General features: G+C 39.8%; 1 protein-coding gene across 1 annotated transcript in view; it reads right to left on the reverse strand.

Annotated features, from left to right (window-relative positions):
• PHEX (phosphate regulating endopeptidase X-linked) overlaps positions 1-20,436 on the reverse strand; it is a 309,157-nt gene that overhangs the window by 129,184 nt on the left and 159,537 nt on the right. The window contains exons 8-11 of the mRNA XM_082245817.1: positions 17,890-17,973; positions 15,355-15,500; positions 1,932-2,025; positions 683-811 (exon numbers count right to left, since the gene is read on the reverse strand). Of these exons, the coding sequence (XP_082101943.1) occupies positions 683-811; positions 1,932-2,025; positions 15,355-15,500; positions 17,890-17,973 (453 nt within the window). The remainder of the gene's footprint in view (positions 1-682; positions 812-1,931; positions 2,026-15,354; positions 15,501-17,889; positions 17,974-20,436) is intronic.

A 20,436-nucleotide genomic window follows, 5' to 3' on the forward strand; every position in this document is an offset into this window, starting at 1 on the left:
TGATGAAAGTCAGCAGAGCTTCACCTTATTCACTAAGCTCTGGGTAAAATTCCCTTGCAAAGTGCAGATTCTTCTGCAGACAGAATTGCATATTTGCCTTTAGTAAATCAACCCCTGTGTCTCAGCAACAACTGTCTCCTGACAAACTGAATGCTCTTTCCCATTCTAATTGAAATCCACTTTTGAGCTGCCTCTTCTGATTGCTCAGGCACCCTTTCACTGCCAGAACTAGCTATTTTCCAAGCTTACTGCATTTTTGGTGCTTCTGCCACATTATAGAGTCTTCTAGGGAAGATTTTTATTTATTTTTTTCAAAAATGTAATGTTACTTCAGAGAAAACCCACAGCACGTGCAAACCTGATAACCTTACCACCACAATTAATCTGTCATTTAGGAATAGAGCTGCTCAGACTTGGCATATTTGCTCAGTTACTTTGGGAATCGATAATTACATATAGAGCAATTCTGAGTCCCAAAACAGACAAATGTTTGTAATTTTACTCAGATTTATTTAAATCATAGATAGCGTTTAATATTTGCTCTATAAAGATTTTGTTTCAGCACCTGCATGTGAAGTGTTTACTTGTTTACACATTAATATTAATAAAATGAATAGCTTAGCCTTAATATGCTAATGAAAATAGAAATGTTAACATGTTAATTAATATATTTAGATTATACCATCAATTTCTTTTCCTCTTGGAAGTGGGCATCTACAAACATCTTCCCAACAGCATACGGAAGTGCGTTTTCAATATAATTTACACATCTGTCCCAACGAGCTGCCAAAGAATTTGTTCCCAAGAGAACCTGCATTATGAAGAAATTAGACACTTAATATTCCTAAATGATTAAAGACAGTTTAATCATGTTCTATAAAACATCATGCTACTGGATATCTATAGAGATGAGTCAGTGCTGATTTTCTTTGTTGTCAAGATACATTACTCATCTTAATTTAAAATGTATGTCTGAGGGAAAAAAAAAAAAACACATAATCAGCAAATTACTACAATAAATGCACGTTTTGGTTTTCATTACCTTATACATACAAAAAAATACTTATTGATTCTGCCTAAAATCTAGTGAGTTCCCCCTTTCCATAGTGAGCTAACAGCTCTGTCTTTGCTGCACTTAAATTTCAAACAGCATTGTCAGTTCTCCTCGAATGGACTGCGGAACATGTCCACTACTTCTGGAGTCCAGCAGGGAAAAACTCAAATGGGGCTGGCAAAACTGCTTGGCATTTCAGGGCAGCAGAGGCAGTGATTTCAGCTATTACAAACTATGGGAAGCTCCCAGGTTTTCTTTTAGAATAAATGAGTATTCTTCTGCACTGCAGTGTTTTATGAGACAAAACACAAGGAAGTATTCTGCGTATTTTTTTGCCCCATACACTTCAAGGCAACCAAGAAGTGTAATAGAATAAAAAAAAAGCCATTCGAGCAGCATGCATAAGTGGAGCTAGGCCCAAACTGGCATTCTGTAAATGTAGGCATTGATTAGAAGTGAAGTAGAAAACGTATGTGCTGGTGTTAGTTCCTTATAGCTGAACAGTCCATAGCACCCCTGTTTTAATAAACTTCTAAAGCATACTGCATCCCAATAGTGCCAGTACATCAAGAGAATGGTTCTAGTTGGCTTTCTAAAAGTTGGACCACGTGCAACAATGTATGTATGATCAGCAATGGTTGCTTTTATAGTCTATAAAAAGCAAAATGCCATAAAAGCAAAGAACAAACTGAAAATCAATAGACAAAAACATAACGAATGCAATGGAGGTAGGCACATGTCATCATTCCACACTTAGCAGTTATACTTGTTTCTAGCTAACATGTTCAATATTTTATACTTCTGCTTTTAATAAACACAGGTTAAAAAGAATCTCAAGTAGTGCTTTTGATACTTTAAGTCTTATTTTTTTTCTTACCCGTGCATAGTCTAGTTGTCTATACTGAAACTTTCTACCGAGATTTGAAATTCTTGAATATACAAATCTCCATATTAGATAGTTGGCAAGATTCCTGGAAAAATAATAGACACAAAAATCAGTGTGACCTGGATATTGGTTACTTCCATATGTTTTTCCTTTATTATTCCTTTATTATTATTATTATTATTATTATTAGTTTTTATTTATCAGCCTATCATTTTAACATGTGGGCTGCATCATGTAACCAAGACGTGCACTTAAACTGCAAGTGAAGAAAAGAAAAGCCTATCACTGAATGGTTTCAGCAGCAAAGGCAGTGTTGTCATTCCAGAAAGAATGGACAGGGCTTGGTAGGCTAGTTGCTGATTTACAAGCTAGAGACTTTTAAATCAGCAGGAACAATGTTGATACCCATGCCCTCTGCAACATATTCTCATCCCACTGCAGTGCACACAGCCTACATGAGGATGAAACTGCTGCTCTGAATTCATTAGCAGTGCACCAGTATTTTCACCCCTTACATGAAGCTGCACAAGGTGGAATTCACTGGCGTTATCATCAAGGATTTGTAAAAATTTGGAGGGGGACCAACAATTCTAAGTGCTTCTTCACTTCCAATTAAGTGCTGCAGCACATTTTTTTTTTTTTAATAAAGGGAAATAGTTCTACTTTACGTTCAATCTTTTTGTTATGTAAGGTTAGGATTACAGTCCAAGCATTTAAAATTGAAGATTCCAGAAAAGCTTTAAATGGTACAAAATGGAAACACAAGAAGCAGAATATACATATTAAAATCTGTCAGCAGGCTTAATACCATAACATCAAAGAGAATACTGACTTATTTTGAAAGCAAGGTACCTGGAGTCAGAACCTAATCCCTAATAGCCGTGGACAAAAGATAGACATAAAAATTGAACAAAGGTAAATAGCATAGAAAAGAAAGGGAGAAAATGGGGTAGAAATGTTAGACCTGGAGACCTCAAAAAACAATATTTAGTCAATTTACAGATCATTTAGATATAGAAACATGATTATACTAAGACCATGGCTCCCAAACGTTTTCATATTGCTTTCTGGTATCATTCAGGGTACTAGTTATTCTTTTATGGACGATGATGCAAGAGATTTTCTGCTTGGCCTGAGACAGGGAAACTAAAACCTTTTTTCAAAACTTAGCTATAGTTATCTTTGCCTGCAGAAGAATAAAAAATATCAATCTTTGTAAATTGCGGGGGGAATTTTCTACTGGTTTATTGAGCAGAGCGATTGTTCCCTGGAGTTCACATTCCTTGAAACAGCAAGGGGAGGTATATGGATTTCGTTTCATGGGACGTTAGGAAACCAGGTACCATCTTGTTAGGACTTAAAGATTGGTTTAGATCCATGATACATTTGAAAGAAGTCCAATAGCATCTGTGCTATCAGCCTAAGTGTATATCAGCTGAAAGGTCCTAACCCCAATCCAGCATATATGATTGTTTATTTGGGGAGCTGAGTAAAAACCCATAGATGATGCATATGCCTCCCCTCTGACCCAAACCCTGCATAAACAATAGTTCATAGATCATCAAACTATAGTTCTACTTTAAGTAGAAAATTGTTACATCTTCTGTCAGGCTTTCATTAGTCCCTGTATTAACTGTGTCAAGGTGTCAATAGTTTCAAGCAGATACTTTAAATGAACTTCAGAGAGCAAAGCCAATATGCTAAGCTCACCAAAAAGTCCAGTTGCTTAGTCTAGGAGACAGTGAGAGCACTTTCACTTACCTCATCCTCTACTCCCCCAGCAATTTTGCTTCCCCTCACTCTGGCACTGAACTGTCCCTCAATATCCTCACGTCCAATGCAGGGCTATGGTCCCTTAGACAGCTTGAGTGTAGAGAGAAGAGGCTGCAAGGAGCCTGGCAAGTGGAGGATCAGGTAAGTAAAACTGCTTCCCCTGGTCCCCTAAGCATACCAAGCTGTTAACCCCTGCACACTGCAAGGGAGGATTTGTAGTACACTGCAGATCAGCTTTACCGAAAACTGGTAATTGTTAGCAGGGCTTTTTTTCTTAGAGGATAGGTGCACGTACTCCTCCCTTCTGAGTCACCCTTTGTCTCCTCGCCTTACCCACCTTTCAGCATGTTCCTTGGTACCACCCCCTAGCCACCTCCCAGTACCACTGCTTTTAGGTTCCAGTATGTTTTTTTTCTGCATCAAAAACTCATAAAAAGTAGGTTATAGGGTTCCCAAAGGCATAGGTCACACCAGTGTGGTCAGTTCCAGGGCGTTCCAGATTCAGATAAAAGTAGAACATTCTGCATTTTTCCTGCACTTGACTGTGCTGGAGCGCGGTAAAGCGCATCAAAAATGCACTGTAATGCATTCAGAAATGCATCAAAAATGCACTGGAATACGTACAAATCGTGCATGCAGAAATGCATCTGGAACGGATCTGGAGTGCGTTTTTGTGGTGTGCACCAGCTCTTACAGAATACAGAACCAAGTATTATTTTTTGTGCTAAGTAATTTGTATGGAATTTGTAAATTGTAATAAGAAAAAGAGTAAAATAGATAACATAGATAGCAATAACAGACCCCGCAACCAACAATAGATCCACTACAGCAACAATTGATCTCCTCCAGTAAAAATATATCTCCTAGCAGCCAACATCAAAAGACCCTTCAGCAGCCAGCAACAGATCCCTCACTCAACAGTATATTCCCCCCCAGCAACAATAGACATCTCCCTTAACAGTAGATCCCCACAGCAACAATAGATCCCCCTACCAGCAACAACAGACCCTCCTAACTATAGACCCCCTTCCAGCAACAATAAATACCCCAGCAGCTAGAATCAATAGATCCTCCCGCATATCCCAGCACCCCTTTGCATTACATCCATTGCCCCTGTACAAATCATTAGTAAGACCTTATCTGGAGTATGCTGTTTAGGTTTGGGCACCAGTTCTCAAAAGGATATCAGGGAAATGGAGAAAGTGCAGAGAAGGGCAACCAAACTGATAAGAGGCATGGAAGATCTCAGCTATGAGGAAAGATTAGAGGAACTAAATGTATTCTCTCTTGAGAAGAGGAGATTAAGGGGGGATACGATCAACATGTATAAATACATAAGAGGTCTATTTAGTGAACTTGGTGGTGAGTTTTTCACTTTAAGATAATCACAGAGGACAAGGAGGCACTCTAGAGGAAAAGAGATTTTGTCTCCAAATACAGAAGGGTGTTGTCACAGTAAAGCTGTGAAAATGTGGGATAGACTCCCTCCAGAGGTAGTTCTGGCCAGCTCAGTAGATTGCTTTTAACCTCCCTGGCGGTATGATTATGTCAGTAATTATGTACCAAAAGCGGTACAATTTTTTGCATGGAAATTTGGCGTTTGTATTATAGGCCTACAATTCTTAGTAATTACTGACTTAAACCTGACCAAAACAAGACTCTAGTAGACATCCCAGATGTGATAAATTTGAAACACAAACGCATGAATTATAATCTAATCAATAATATAATTTTATTATATAATATAATATATATATATATATATATATATATATATATATATATATAATATTATTGATTATATTATAATGAATGCGTTATATAATATATATATATATATATATATATATATATATGTGTATATATATATATATATATATATATATCTATATATATACATATATATAATATATAAATGTTATGCGTTTGTGTTTTGTGCAACATTTGAATTTCCCTCCTACTTCCGCTCCCATGCACCATTGCTGCTGCAGGGAACGGAACCAGGAAGTCATCAGAGCGACAGACGAGCGGCGGGGATCTCGGCTGGCGATCACAGCAATGGGAGATCATCGCTGGATCGCCAGAAGGTAAGGAACCCCGCTGCAGGCTCTGCACATCTACCCCGAGCGTGACTCGGGGATACCGATCCTAGCATAAAAAATCCACCCCGAGTCACGCTCGGGGATACCGCTAAGGGGGTTGAAAAAAAGCCTGGATTCTTTCCTAGGTGTACAGTACATAACTGGGTACTAACAATTATAGGTAAAATTGATCCAGAGAATATCCGATTGCCTTTAAGGGGATCAGGAAGGACTTTTTTTTCTCTGCAAAGGCGATCATGCTTTGCTGGGGTTTATCGCCTTTCTCTGGATCTCTGGGTACCGGATTGTGTATATGGGATTGTATGGTTGGGTTTTCTTTTTTTTTTTTTTTTTGAGCTAGATAAACTTGTGTCTTTTTCAACCTGACTAACTATGTAACATTCAATGCTAGAGGTGCCAGAACTGAGTTCCCACTGAAAAACGCTGTGATTGTTAGTATTTTAAACCAAACTGTTTAAAGTTAAAGAACTGCTAGTCAACAGCAGGGGAATGCTATTGGATACTCCTAATGGTTAAACAACTGTTATAGATCCTTTCTGTTGTCAAGGGTAGGTATGGGCTTATCTGAGTTACAGAGAACAATGAGAGTCTGCTTTTCTGAAAAGACACCATAAGTTTTTCTTACTTGACAATAGAAAGTTACAGGAGGTGTAGGCAATTAAAATGTGTAATCTATGGCCCCTGGAGTTTAGTCAATCTATGGGAAATTACTGGCAGGTACCTGTATTGCAGAGCTGCATTCTGATTAGTACTTTTAAGATACTGTCTGTTTATTTTTGTTTAGCTGTTAAGTCTTTGTCTTCTTGGTATCATCTGACCTCCTAGTGTTAAAAGAATAAAGTGATTGTAAATCTCTTGTTTTTTTTTTGTTAAAAATAACAAACATGTTATACTTACCTGCTCTGTGTAATGGTTTTGCACAGAGCAGCCTGGATCCTCCTCTTATTGGGTCCCTCTTCGCTGCTCCTGCCCCCTCCCCTCTTGTTGGGTGCCCCCACAGCAAGCAGCTTGCTATGAGGGCACCTGAGCTGAGTCACAGCTCCCTCTGTCCATTCAGACACGGAGCTGCGACCCGGCCCTGTCCCCTTTCTCTTTTCATTGGCTTAAGAAAAAAGAGAAGGTGCCTCTAAGTGCAGCATAGACAATCATTTATTGACACACAAAGATGAGGAATTTACAAGATGATCGTATAAAACTGGCACATAGCAGCATCACTGGGGGTCTGTTCCTGACCCTGTGGCTCCATTTCCCTCAGCCATCCAGCAGCGGGTTGGGTGGAAGTGTGGAGCCCACACAGGACAGGTGCTTCTGTCCGAGTCCATGGTGGAACACATGCCTCGCTCGTGGGCCGCACAGAATATAGTGAAGTCAGGGGGCAGTAACGTGCTTCGGAGCATGCATAGTAGAGCTCCTTCGTAAGACCATCAAACTTCCTTTGTTGGGTCTGATGAAGGAGCTCTACTACGCAAGCTCCGAAATGCGTTACTGCTGCCTAACGTCACTATATTCGGTGCGGTCCACGGGCAAGGCGTGCATTCCTCCGCGGCCTCGGACGAAAGCATCTTTTCTGTGTGGGCTCCCCACTTCCACCCACCCCACTGCTGGACGGCTGAGGGAAACAGAGCCACAGGGTCAGGAACCAACTCCCCCAGTGATGCTGATAGGTGCCCGTTTTAAACGATCATCCTGTAAGTTCCTCATCTTCGTGTGTCAATAAATGATTTTCTATGCTGCACTTAGAGGTGTCTTTTCTTTTTTCCTATGTCTATCAGTTGGAGTTGCTTCTACTCTCTAGAAGAGCTGCCCAGGCGTCAGTATAGTCCTCTATATATGACCATGGAAGCCATCATTCCTCCATCACAGAGGTCTGATCTCCCCTAACAGAAGCACCCTATGTGCCTCATATTTATTTTCTTCTCATTGGCTGACTGACTTTGATTAACAGCAGCGGGAGCCAATGGCGTTGTGCTGCTGTCTCCGCTAATAAGAGAGGAGAGACACTGCTACAACATTGCTGTATCTAGATGGACCTCAGGTAAGTAATAGGGGGCTGAGGGGGGCTGCTGCATACGGAAGGCTTTTTATCTGAAAGCATAGAATTCATTAAGATAAAAAAAACCTTCTTCCTTTACAACCACTTTAAATCCCTGCTTTCTTAGCATCTCTCGGTGTTTTGTGCCACCAACGTACGCAGTGCTACATCATGTAGGGAAGATTAAGCATGTTATTGAGGTTAGTGGCTCTAACCCTAATATTTTGCTTACAGAAAGAGAGTAACATCAGAACAAGAAAGGCTTTTTTTTCCTTTGTTTTTCACATAGTTGAGTAATTAAAAATAAAAAACACATACGTTTCAATATAGTTTTCATCTTGTTTCTGTTATTGTTGCTGCCTATTGTTTTGATGTATCAGCAAATGAAAGTGCTTTCTCGTGTTTTTTAGATAAAATGTTTTGATTACAAAATGCTTTTTTTTTCATTGCCCTTCAGTGCAATAATGCTAATTATATCCTTCCCAAGGGCACATTGACATTTAATAAGAAAGAGAAGAACCCCTCCCGTTGGTCCCTGGTGCAGGCCAGAGGGAGGGGAAGGTGGTCATCATTCAAAACTTTCAGCTGGTTGAAGACCTTTGAAAAGCCACAGTAAATCCAATAGAGCACCTCATGCTGGTTATTTCAAATCTGCAAACAGCTGATAATTGGATGTTCAGAACAAGGGGACTCCCACTAAACCATGTTGGAAAACAAAGTGTAATGGCAATGACTTTTCTACTGTTTTTCATAGAGTATATTATTATATGCTAAACCAAAAATGCTAATGATGCTGACACATGCGTTCGCCTTTGTGCGCAAGCATGAGGGGATAGGGGCAGTTTCATTTTTTTATTTTTACATTGTTGCTTTAAATTAAATTTTTGATCACTTTTATTGTTTTCACAAGGAATGTAAACATCCCTCGTGGCAGCAGCAGGCATGTGACAAGTACTCTTTATGGAGAGATCTGGGGTCTATAAGACCCCAGATCCCTTTTCTGCCCTTAAAAACATTTGATCACACCAAAATCAGTGTGTTCTAAAGCTTTTGATTTTTTTAAATGACGCCATTTACATTCAGGTAAACCGGAAGTGATGTCAGGTCATCACTTACGGGTTACCATATCACACAGCTAAACAAAGCCAATCTGTCTTTTGTTTGGCTCTGTGATTAGCCTATGGAAGCGTCTGCTGGTGAATCAGGACTCCTGGTGGGATGGGAGATCCTGGTAAAGCCCCAGAAGGTGGCGGGAGGGGAAGATGTTTCCTCCTGCTGCTTTGTAAAAGCAATCCAACGCCTAGCTAGCCACTAGCATTGCTTTTACAAGAGAGCTGACTGTCTCGGTATCAGAATGATGCGCCTTAATCTGCAGGCAGCACTTTGGTATAACCTCTTGAACTCCAGTGACGTACCAGGTATGTGACTGGTTGGCAAGTGGTATGCTGCTAACATTGGATAGACAGGAAAGTTTATCATATTTACTTGTTTAAAACTTTTTTATTACATTTCTTCAACTACTTTCTGGTTTTCCTAGGCAAATTACGTCATACATCCCAGGAGTCTTCAGAAGGGGAGAAGGGTTTTTCTCAGCTAAGTACACCCTCCTGCATGTCTGAGCTAAGGGCAGACGGATTACAGGAAGTAAATACTACATGAATTATCTGCACTTACACAGGATGGCCACAGCCAGAAATGCTAGGGGGTGTTTTTTAAAGTGATTTCTCAGCAAAATAAAGCATTGAGACATGGATGGATGGGGGAGTTTGCTTTGAATATTAAAAATGAATTAAATAGCGTTTTTGGTTTGTGGTGCTAAGATACAGTGTAGTTTTACTTTAAGCAGCACTCTTCAGTGACAGAAAGTTCATTTGTTATGCTTGTTATGTTCTGTAGCTTTGCATCCATCATAATTTCCCCCATATCCTAATTACTGTCATTAGCATTTAGTTATATTTGTTAATAAAAAAATCTTCTTCTTGTCAGAAATTCAGAGTTGTCTTGTGTCCTGTGCTCTCTGCTTCTGTTATCTCAAAGAGACTATTTAGCCCTCTGAGTTCTTGTCTCAGACTGGTCAAGTCAGTTAACCCTATACTGTGAATAGGAAGGCATTGAGAGTGATTATAAAGTACAAAGGGCAGGTCTGACACCACTTAGTTAACAAAAATTATGTGTGTTGTCAGCCCACAGTAGGAAATGAAGAGGTAAGTGTGTTTCTGGGAGATCAATGGGTATTTTTTTGCACTTACAGGGCTTTAATCTCATCATGACCGTGCTCTAGCCGAATGACAACTACTGCACTACTGTCGTACAATGTCGGGAGGGCATCATATGATGTCCTCCTGTGATCGTGCGCTCCCTGTGGCACGCATTGGCAGTGATCTGTGATCTCTGTGTCCTTCAGGCACAGCTGATCACAGATCGGGGTATGGAGCCAATCGAAGCCACTCTTTATTATGTGACTAGCTGTGTCCTATCATAGCTGATCACAGTGTAAACAGGATTTGTGTGTTATCGGCAATGCTCTCCTCACGCTGAGTGCACGTGATGAGAGGAGGGCCAATAAGTGGCAATCCACACATGGGCCATCTACACTGAAAATCAGGGCAGTCCCAACAGTGCTGCTAATCACTGCCCATCAGTGCTGTTAATCAGTGCCAATTAGTGCTGCCTTTCAGTGCTCTTTAGTCCTGCCTATCAGTGCTGTCTATCATTGCTGCCTATCAGTGCCCATCAGTGCAGCCTCTCATTCCCTCATCAGTGCCAATAGTGCTGCCTAATCAGTGCATATCAGTGAAAGAGAAAAATTACTTATTTACAAAATTTTATAACAGAAACTAATAAAACCTTTTTTTTTTTTCTAAATTTTTGTTCTTTTTTCATTTGTTTAGCAAAATATAATAAAAACTCAGTGGCGATTAAATGCCACCAAAAGAAAGCTCTATCAATCTAAAAAAAAAAAAATTATAAAATTTTGTTTGGGTGCAGTGTTGCATGACCGCACAGTTGTCATTCAAAATGTGACAGCGCTGAAAGCTGAAAATTGGCCTGGGCAGAAAGGGGGTGAAATTGCCCAGTAGACAAATGGTTAAAGGAATAAAACATGGGCAATAAAACATGTACTGCAGAGATTATACTGTATCTGTTTTTTTTTTTTTTTTCGTTTTGGTTTTTTTTTTTTTTGCCATACAGCTTAAATATATTATGCAATAATACAGTCACATATTTGTTTTCAACCCCAATAATACTAAAATCACTCGCAACAACTAGATAACAATTCGATACATGCCTGTAATTTCAACACGATTTCCACAGAATGTTTTGTAGCATTCTCTGCAGCTGATAAATACTGATTATACAAAATATTGACCATAAAATAACCTACCACTATATATAGAAAACACTTATTACAGAAATGACTCAGTGAACGCTGCGCGCAAATGTGAAAATATGTTTATGGATGCAGCAAGGGCAAACAGTAAGGAAAGGTGAAAAGCAAGTCCCAACAGATTCAGCTATTTTTTATTGTGTTTTATCCCCCGGATGGCTGGAGCAACATATACTGCTAAAGGAAAAAGATTCAGCACTTCACAGGAATTCCTTTAATCCTAAATGAAATGTCTTGTATTGCTGTGAAACACATTGAATTGACATCTGACGAGATTGTGAATTTCCATTAATCTCCAGCTACTGCTAAGTGTCCTATATCCCACACCTCTTAGAGCTGTCACTAGCTACCAATCATAAATTGTTCAAGAGCCCGGCTGTGCTTACCGCAAAAAGGAGTTTTATATCACTTAGACAACCTATTTGTGTGTAATGAGATCTATTAATAAAAATAACAAGCTCTCCCATAAAAAGTAGTAAACAGTAATTGGGAAAAACACAAAAGCAGCCCACAAACACATAGTTTACTCCAAACCTACAGTAATAGACTCTCAATATTACTATAAATTTTACAGTGTTTATGTGAATGTATTCAGCTTTATTTTAATAATCTTTTCAACCTGTTTAAAAAAAATAAAAAAAAATCACTGTTTATCATTTTAAATGATGTATGCACATGGAGCGCACACTAAACATAGAAGCCTGAGAAGGAACAGAACATCCAATAAAATAACATCATCTAAATGTAGTCACCAGTGACAGCTTCTATATTTCTATAATGAACAATTCCCATTACCAAACTGTATGAAGCATACAGGGCTGCTTTAAAAAAGGTGTAAAGCAGCCTATACATTAGCCTTTTTTTTTGTTTTTAAAAGAACTTAAAGTGGATGTAAACCCTCGCATATACCCAGTGAAGTGAACAGCCTCAGATGATACACAGAGATAAAACAATTCTCCCTACAAAAGTTTTACATGTACATCTGCTGTCTTCAGCTTGTGATATTTTTAGAAAGTGCAAATCACGTTATTATTATTATTTTAGGTTCTTATATAGCGCTGTCAATTTATGCAGCGCTTTACATATATATTACACATTCACATCAGTCCCTGCCCTCAAGGAGCGTACAATCTAAGGTCCCTAACTCACATTCATACATACATAGTAGGGCCAATTTTATACAGGATCCAATTAACCTACCAGCATGTCTTTGGAGTGTGTGAGAAAACCGGAGTACCCGGAGGAAACCCACGCAGTCACAGGGAGAACATGCAAACTCCAGGCAGGTAGTGTCGTGGTTGGGATTCGAACCAGCGACCCTCTTGCTGCTAGGTGAAAGTGCTAACCACTACACCAATGTTAGAGATTTTTTCTTCCTGTTCAGCACTGGGTGTGAATTCTTGGCATACACAGTGTGACAGCTGATTGGAGGAAAGGCACACACCCCCACTCCACATAGGCAGACGAAGGAAGAAATGTGCAGAGCTGTGCTATGAATAGACCAGCTCTCTGCTAATTTATTTAGAGCACTCACCCCGACACAAATTTCAAGCTAGTTTTATCTCGGTTGTCAGAGAACTTGTCAGAAGTTATCATGCTGATAACAGAAGAATGGAGCAGCAGAAAGACACGGGACTTAAGGCTATGGAGAAAGATAAGAAAACACTATAGATATATGTGCTTACGTCAAATTTCATGAATCAGCTTTACATCCACTTTAATTCCCCATCCACACATTTGAGGTGAACAGGGGGCATCCTCCCCCACTGAGCCTTTATATTCTGACAGAAGGGAGACTTCCCCAGAATACACCATAGCCTGCAGCACCGCCAGAATACATTATAGCCTGAAGCACTGATCACACAGAGAAAATTCAACAGGGCAGTTGTACAGAAGTCAATCAGTAGATTGACTTCTGTACAATATCTCTGCCCATACATGGATCTAAATGTTGCTGGTCCCCATTGAACTTGCCAAATTTCAATCCATGAATGGCCAGCTTAAAGCAGACAAACGCATACTATATATTATAGTTCAACTAAAGAAATTACATAAAAAAACTACACTTGCAGTGCCCCTCCCCCCTACACTGAAGGATCATATGCTTAACTGCAGGGGATGAAGAAGAAGGTGTAATACGTATATTTCACTCCTTGCAATGGCATGCACTGGAGCTCTCCTCCTTTACAGGCCATGCATTGTAGTTGATGACATCATTGTGCCACTGTGGTCTGGACAGCCTTAAAGAAGGCTTGGGGGCACCAGTTGCACAGATGCGAGAGGTATAATATAAAAATGTCACTATACCTAATGAGCATTTAACCCTTGCAGCACAGGGAGACCCCACTGCCAGGGTACATTTTTTAGTAATTCTCAAAGTTTATCTTCAAGATCAATTGAAGTGATATTTTATATTTACATATAATCCCTGAAGTACATCTGACAATTTGTCAGGATTGCTGCATGACCTTGAAATGTCTTCAAGAATGTCCTGAGAGCTGGAAACAATGGGTAATTTGGCTTAATACTTGACCTTATGTTCACGCCTTTCTGAAATATATAAATATTAATCTCTCTCAGTACATTCTATGTATACGCCCTGCTTTGGTACTATATATCTTTGACATTGTTGTTTCTTCTTTTTTTTTGTCTGTTTATGTTAAATTTTTACTCTGGTGGATATTTGTAGACTACTGCTGTATTCTTACCTGTGTTGAAATTTTAATAAAAATGTATTGAAAAAAAAAAAGATAGGCCACTCCATATTCATCTCTAACAATAATCATGGTGATTTCAGTTAAAATGATTTTGCAGAGAAATTTGCTGAAGCAGAAACTCTTAATTTCACTCATTGAGTTGCTTATGTGAAATTTGATTAGGAAATAAAAAACATGATTTGGAAAAAAAAAAGAATGTCCTGAGAGCTACTGACTGCCCATTCTGATGAGACTATGGGTGGCAAATGGGGCAAACCACTTATCAGATATACTAAGAAGCATTGACATTCAAATATTTGAGGCCTAGGACTTGGGGTGCTCTAAGGATGCAACTGAAGACATTTAAAGATACATGCAGAGCCTACATTGTAATAATGAAATCCAATCTTTCTTGCCTCTTACACCAAGGGAAAAGCCCTGAAATTAGTTTTAGGTCTCAGAGAACCCCTAAGTGCCGGGTCACACTTGTGCGATGCGGGAAGGCTGCGAATTCGCAGCCTGTTCCCGTATCGCAAACGCACATCTGGTAGTTCACACTGCCATATGCGATACGCAGGGGGTGTCAATTAAATGTTAACGACACCCCCAGTTTGATCGCATATCGCAGTGCGATCTGACAGTTCGCACAGGATCGGATCGCACAAGTGTGAACCACTGTGCGATCCGATCCCGATGCGGCTGAAAAAAAGGGTCATGTGAGACTTTTGTGTGGGTGCGGTGCGAATTTAGCCATACAAAGTGTATGGCTGAATTCGCACTGCACATCCGATCGCATGTAATGAAGGAGCAGTGCGCTCCGATATTACATGCGATCGCCGCACACGCTATAGTGTGAACTGGCACTAAAAAATGATTTTATCTACTGATAACAAAAATAGTAAGTTGAAGATATAAGAAAAAATAAAGGAATGCGCATACCTGGAATATTTTACACCGAACATGTTTTCAGTCATAATCATGAAATGTAACAAATATTAACGATACAAAATGTAACAAATATTAATAATACAAAATGTAACAAATATTAATGATGGACAAAAAAATAAAGGTAGACAGTGAAAACGGTATTGATCTTTTGCAGGGTCAGTTGAAAATGTTTCCACATACATTGATGGCAGGTGCAGAGCTCCTTCACAATGGTTGTCAGTTAGTATTGGCCGTTGGTCCCACACTAGTGAGTTACATTGAAGCCATAACTATGCAGCCACCATCAAGCAGGGGACAAATCCACCACTGCCCCTTCTCAATCTACTCCTAGCCACTTCTGGAGGTAGTTTAGGGTACTAAAGAATTGTGGGTAAAAAAGCCTGATGAAATCAATTTAGTATTTCTGACCAACTGCCTGGTGTACTTTAACAAATGCATTCGTGATATTTTTTTTTACTAAACAAGAAAGACATACCTCTTGTCTTCAGATTCTAGTATCTTAAACAATTCTTTAAAATATTCTGGTACTCGAACAATCACATTTTCTGATGAATCAATATCTTTAAGATGTGGATGCACCTTGAAGTCAATGACTTTCTTCAAGTAGCTTAACCAATCAAACTGTAAAAACAGAAAAATTCAAGCAATTAACTCATGTTTTATTTAGAGGTCTTTTTTTTTTTCAAACTATGCTTTTTGACATGCAATAGTGAAACCCACAACAATTCAAGTGATACTGCAATCATTTTATTGTTCCTAAAGTGGTTCTAAAGGCTCAAGGCTTTTTTACCTTCATGCATTTCAATGCCTAGTTCCTAAAATCTTTTTTGGTCCCACTGTGTCCTCCAAATGGCTTATTATTGGTAGGTAGATTCAACAAGAACAAACTTGGTAAACATCAAATCACAAGGGTGATATGCATAGTGCAGTAATCCGTGGCAATCAAAAATAATCTCATAACTGATCAGATTACAGTACGCTAAAAAATGACTGTTGTGGGTTGCCCTACCCTCCACACCATAATTTCTCTTGGCCTGCATAGCTTTATCAAATTATCCTTAATTAAATTATATTTAATTTGCTACAGTACTATTGCCTGTTGCCTATTGCCTGCAGCTTTGATTGAGCAGCTTTTATCCAGCAGGGCAGTTGAACAGTAGTCAAACAGTAGATCGACTTCAGGTCAACCACAGTGGCGACACATGGATCAAAATTGGGCCAGTCCCTGATGAGGGTGAATTTAGATCCATGTATGGACAGGTATAGTCATTGGTAAATCCAAAGAAGATAGCACAGAGATTATACAGTTACTGTATATTGTTATGTGCATGCTCGTCAGACTGGTTACCAGTGGTTGTTGTCAGTGGTGGCTGGTGCTCAATTTTTTTTTTGGGGGGGGCGGCAAACAAACCCCCCACCACGTCCGCACTCACCCCATCAACAGTCGAGGCTTTCCCTAACTTCTCCTCCTGGCTAATCCGGTCTTAAGATCTGCCTCTTGTCCTGATTGGCCAGGAGGAGAAGCCAGGAGACAATAGCGAATACTGATGGGTCAGTTCGGGGTGCAGTGCTCTGCGTCCCAAGTCTAACCTTCTTGAAGCCAATTAGAGCCTCAGGCTCTAATTGGAACCCTGCCCCCCCTTATGGAATGGCTGCCGCTGGTTCTTGTATCTATAAATGCCTGTCAATGTATATATGTCAACATCTCTCATGTCCTTTATTGTCAGAGTTTGACTATCTGTCCTAGTCTCTGTCAATTATCTTGTGTCAATGTCAGGGTTAATAAAAAATAATAATATTCCCGCTGCAATAACTTATTAACCAGTTCTGGACCGAAAGGATTTGCCCCCTTAATGACCAAGCCATTTTTTTGCGATTCAGGACTGCATTAATTTAACGGAAAATTTGCTTTGTCATGCGACGCTGTACTGAAATAAAATTGATGTCTTTTTTTCCCCACAAATAGAGCTTTCTTTTGGTGGTATTTGATCACCTCTGTGATTTTTATTTTTTGCGCTATAAACAAAAAAAGAGCGATATTTCTGGAAAAAAACAATATTTTTCACGTTCTGCTATATAACATTCCCCAAAAAAAACATTTTTAAATCAATTTTTACATCCTTTTAGGCCAATTTGTATTCTACTGCATATTTTTGGTAAACAAAATCGCAATAAGGGTATTTTGATTGGTTTGTGCAAAAGTTATTGCGTCTACAAACTAGGGGAAAGATTTATGTCATTTTAATTTATTTATTTTTTTTTAACTAGTAATGGTGGTATTCTGCCATTTTAAGCAGGACTGTGACATTGTGGCAGACAGATCGGACCCCTAACGCACCTTTTTGATGCTTTTAGGGGGGCCGATGACATTACTACAGTAATCAGTGCTAAAAATATGCACTGTTACTGTATTAATGACATTGGCAGGGAAGGGGTTAACCTAGTGGGTGATCAAAGGGTTACATGTAAGCCTAGGGGAGTGTTTACAAACTTTGGGGGGAGGGGCTTGTAAAAATGACCATAGAGACCTGTGATCCTATAAAGAAGGATCACAGGTGCTCTGTGATCATTTCAGAGAGAAGAACGGTCAGCTGTTGTAAACACTCAGCAGTGGAGTGATTGTGGGTGGCCGGCGGCAATCGGTGCCACCAGCCCCGTGCATCGGCATCCCCACTGCCTACTGGGGGCGGGAGCGCTTGCCCCCCAGCACTACGCGCGCGACTAGTAGTACTAGGTCTGTTCACACAGCCGAGCCAGCCTGCCACAGTAAAGCTGCGGCGCTCGGTCGGCAAGTGGTTAAGGATGTAGTATTTACCTTAAATGTATAAATGCACCTGCTCTATTCTTTTTTGCTTTAATATTGTCAGATTTCCCAAATGATCCCCAATTTTAGTAATTCGCTATATCAAACAATATTATATATACTGTATATAAATAAATCTGTTAAAAGGAACAAACAGAATAAACTATAATTTAAAAAATACAATAAAAATCACATATAGAAATAGACCTGTGGGATCATAGCGCTCAATTCTGAGATGTTCATTTTATTGTACATGGATTCGCTTGTCCTGTTTTCATGAGGTACAGTTATCTGTAAAATAAAAAGAAAAGTCTGAATGTAAACAATGTTATAAATGAACAATGAACAATATCGATTATAAACATAGTGTGAATACAACCCTCAGCTACTGAATGAGTGTAGTCCTGTCTAGACCAGCCATTGCGCAGCTCCTCTGACTTTGACTACTTGCTAAAAACATGGTGGATTTGGTGCAGTCAGTAGATTTGCCTACAGCCCTGGTTTGGCAGAAACCTGACATCAGCTCAAAGCTAAGGTGGAAGCTTTATTTTTATCACAGTACACATTCTTATAATTTATTATTCATAATCAACCTTTAAAAGTAATATAATAATAAGTTGCACAAAAGTTATGCTTCTTTAACATTAATTTCACATATATAAAGTATTCAACCACATCATGAATTTAAAAAAGGATGGAGTGGTTCAGTGCTGATTTGAGCAGCGCACATGACTCAACTGTGCTCCTACATCCTGGCGGGCTGACCGGCAAGTGCTGAGAGTAAGCAGGGACACAGGAGAGCGCATGGAGGAGCGGTGTCTTGGAGGCTGGTGCATGCGAGGAGAGAGGTCTTCTGTCAGGGTCCATCCTGGCCGTGTTAGTGGCGGCAGTTGGGGCATCCTTTAGTGGCTCCTGGGTGCGGCGTGCTGCCTGGAGAGGAGGAGGGGAGACCGTCTAATGGTAGATGGGGGAGGCGGCACCGTATTGTGAAGGACGAGCACGGTCTCTGGATTCTCCTCAGCCCTTATCGGCTCCGGTAAGCTTCTGCCGATGGGCTTCGGCTTTCCTCAATTCCCTTAGGCACTCCTCCACTTTACTCCCACCCCCCACCCCCTGCTCTTTGCCTGTTTCAATTGTTCCTCTCCTGATTTGGAAGAACTCTCTGTGATTACCTGGAGATTTTGACTGAAACTCCCTAAAAGTACTTTTGGGCTGCTATTAACCCTTCACTAGCCCTGTTCTGGTTTGCAGAATGCTTTTTGACTAACTGACTCCTGGACCATCTGGATTCCTGGACTGAACTTAGAAATTACACAGATAAATTAAACTAATTTTCTCTTTCTTTTTTTATTTTTCATTGCTTTAATCTGTGTTTAAAGAAGTTTGGAGTAAGTCAAGACGCCTAGCAACAAGGCCGTTATCTAGTATAATACTTGAAACACAAGGCTAGAAGCAATGACAAGGAAGAAGGTAGATACATCAGGGCTGCAGGAGGCCTCTAGCTCCCAGCCCCAATGAACAGTAAATGAAAAAAGTAAGAAAGCAGCAGTCAAACTGGAACGGTTTGCACACAATCCACCTCAAAACAATGTGAAAGGGTCGCAACCTAAGATATCTCTGTCACCTTCTGCAACTTTTAAGGGGTTAAGTTCAAGCAGTAAGCCCTCCAAAATGGGTTCAACATCCTCTACCCCGATTGCAGGGGGATCACCCTATCACCCTGTCTCAGAGGCTTCAGTGACAGAGGAGCCATCATTAAGAGAGGTGCTAACAGTAGTAAAGGGATGTAAATCTACCATATCAGAAATGATAGATCAGTTAAAATGTATAAAAGAGGGAAATGTCATTCTTCAGGCATGATTTACAAAAGGTACGGGAACTCACCACGGAGCTGGAAAGCAGAGTCAGTGGATTGGATTGGATTTGAGGATGAAACAAGAAATTGAGTTATTAAAGGGAACAGTTGCGAAACAAAGCGATAAACTAAAAGATTTGGAAAATAGACTGAGGAGGAATAATATTTGCATAATTGGATTGCCAGAAAAATGCCTTGGAAAAATGGCTTTGGAGGTGTTTGGGAAACAAGAACTGTCCCCATTTTTTGCCAAGAAAGGGCTCATAGATTCCCAATGAGAACCCCTACCTTGGAAGGGATCCCAAGACTAGTGATCATGAATCTTCTTTTTTTAAGGACAGGGAAATAATATTGAGAAAAGCAATAGAAATGAAGGAAATCAGGTTTAATGGGGTAAAAATCTCATTCTTCCCAAATTTCTCTGCAGAGGTACAGAGAAAGGTGAGATTTATAGATATCAAGAGGCGGCAGTTAAATATATAGTACGCTATGTTATATCTGGTGCAACTGAGAGTCGCAGCACAAGGAGTGGTTACATTTTTTGATACACCTGCCACAGCCACAGCCTGGTTAGAAAGAAATGAGCGGTCTATGTAAATCCTGAGACAAGAGGTACAAATCTTAAGATGGGGACACAAGGGGTCTTATATTGGTTTAGTAATATTTTTTTTCATATGGGACCATTGGATTAAAGTTATGATTTAAGAGTGTAGTTGTTTAGAGAGTCACAGGTATTTTTGACACTGACAAGGTATTTTTATAAGAAGGAATCCTGGTATTTACACGAGTGGAGTATGGGACCACAATCAATACCCCCAAGGGTGTTTTTGCGGAGGGAGAGGGTGCCTTTTTTTTTTTTTTAAATAAGGACAGAAAAAGCAGACTCACTTATTTGGTAT

This window comes from Pelophylax lessonae, assembly GCF_965119305.1.
Source record: "Pelophylax lessonae genome assembly, chromosome: 2".
Classification (NCBI taxonomy): Eukaryota; Metazoa; Chordata; class Amphibia; order Anura; family Ranidae; genus Pelophylax; species Pelophylax lessonae.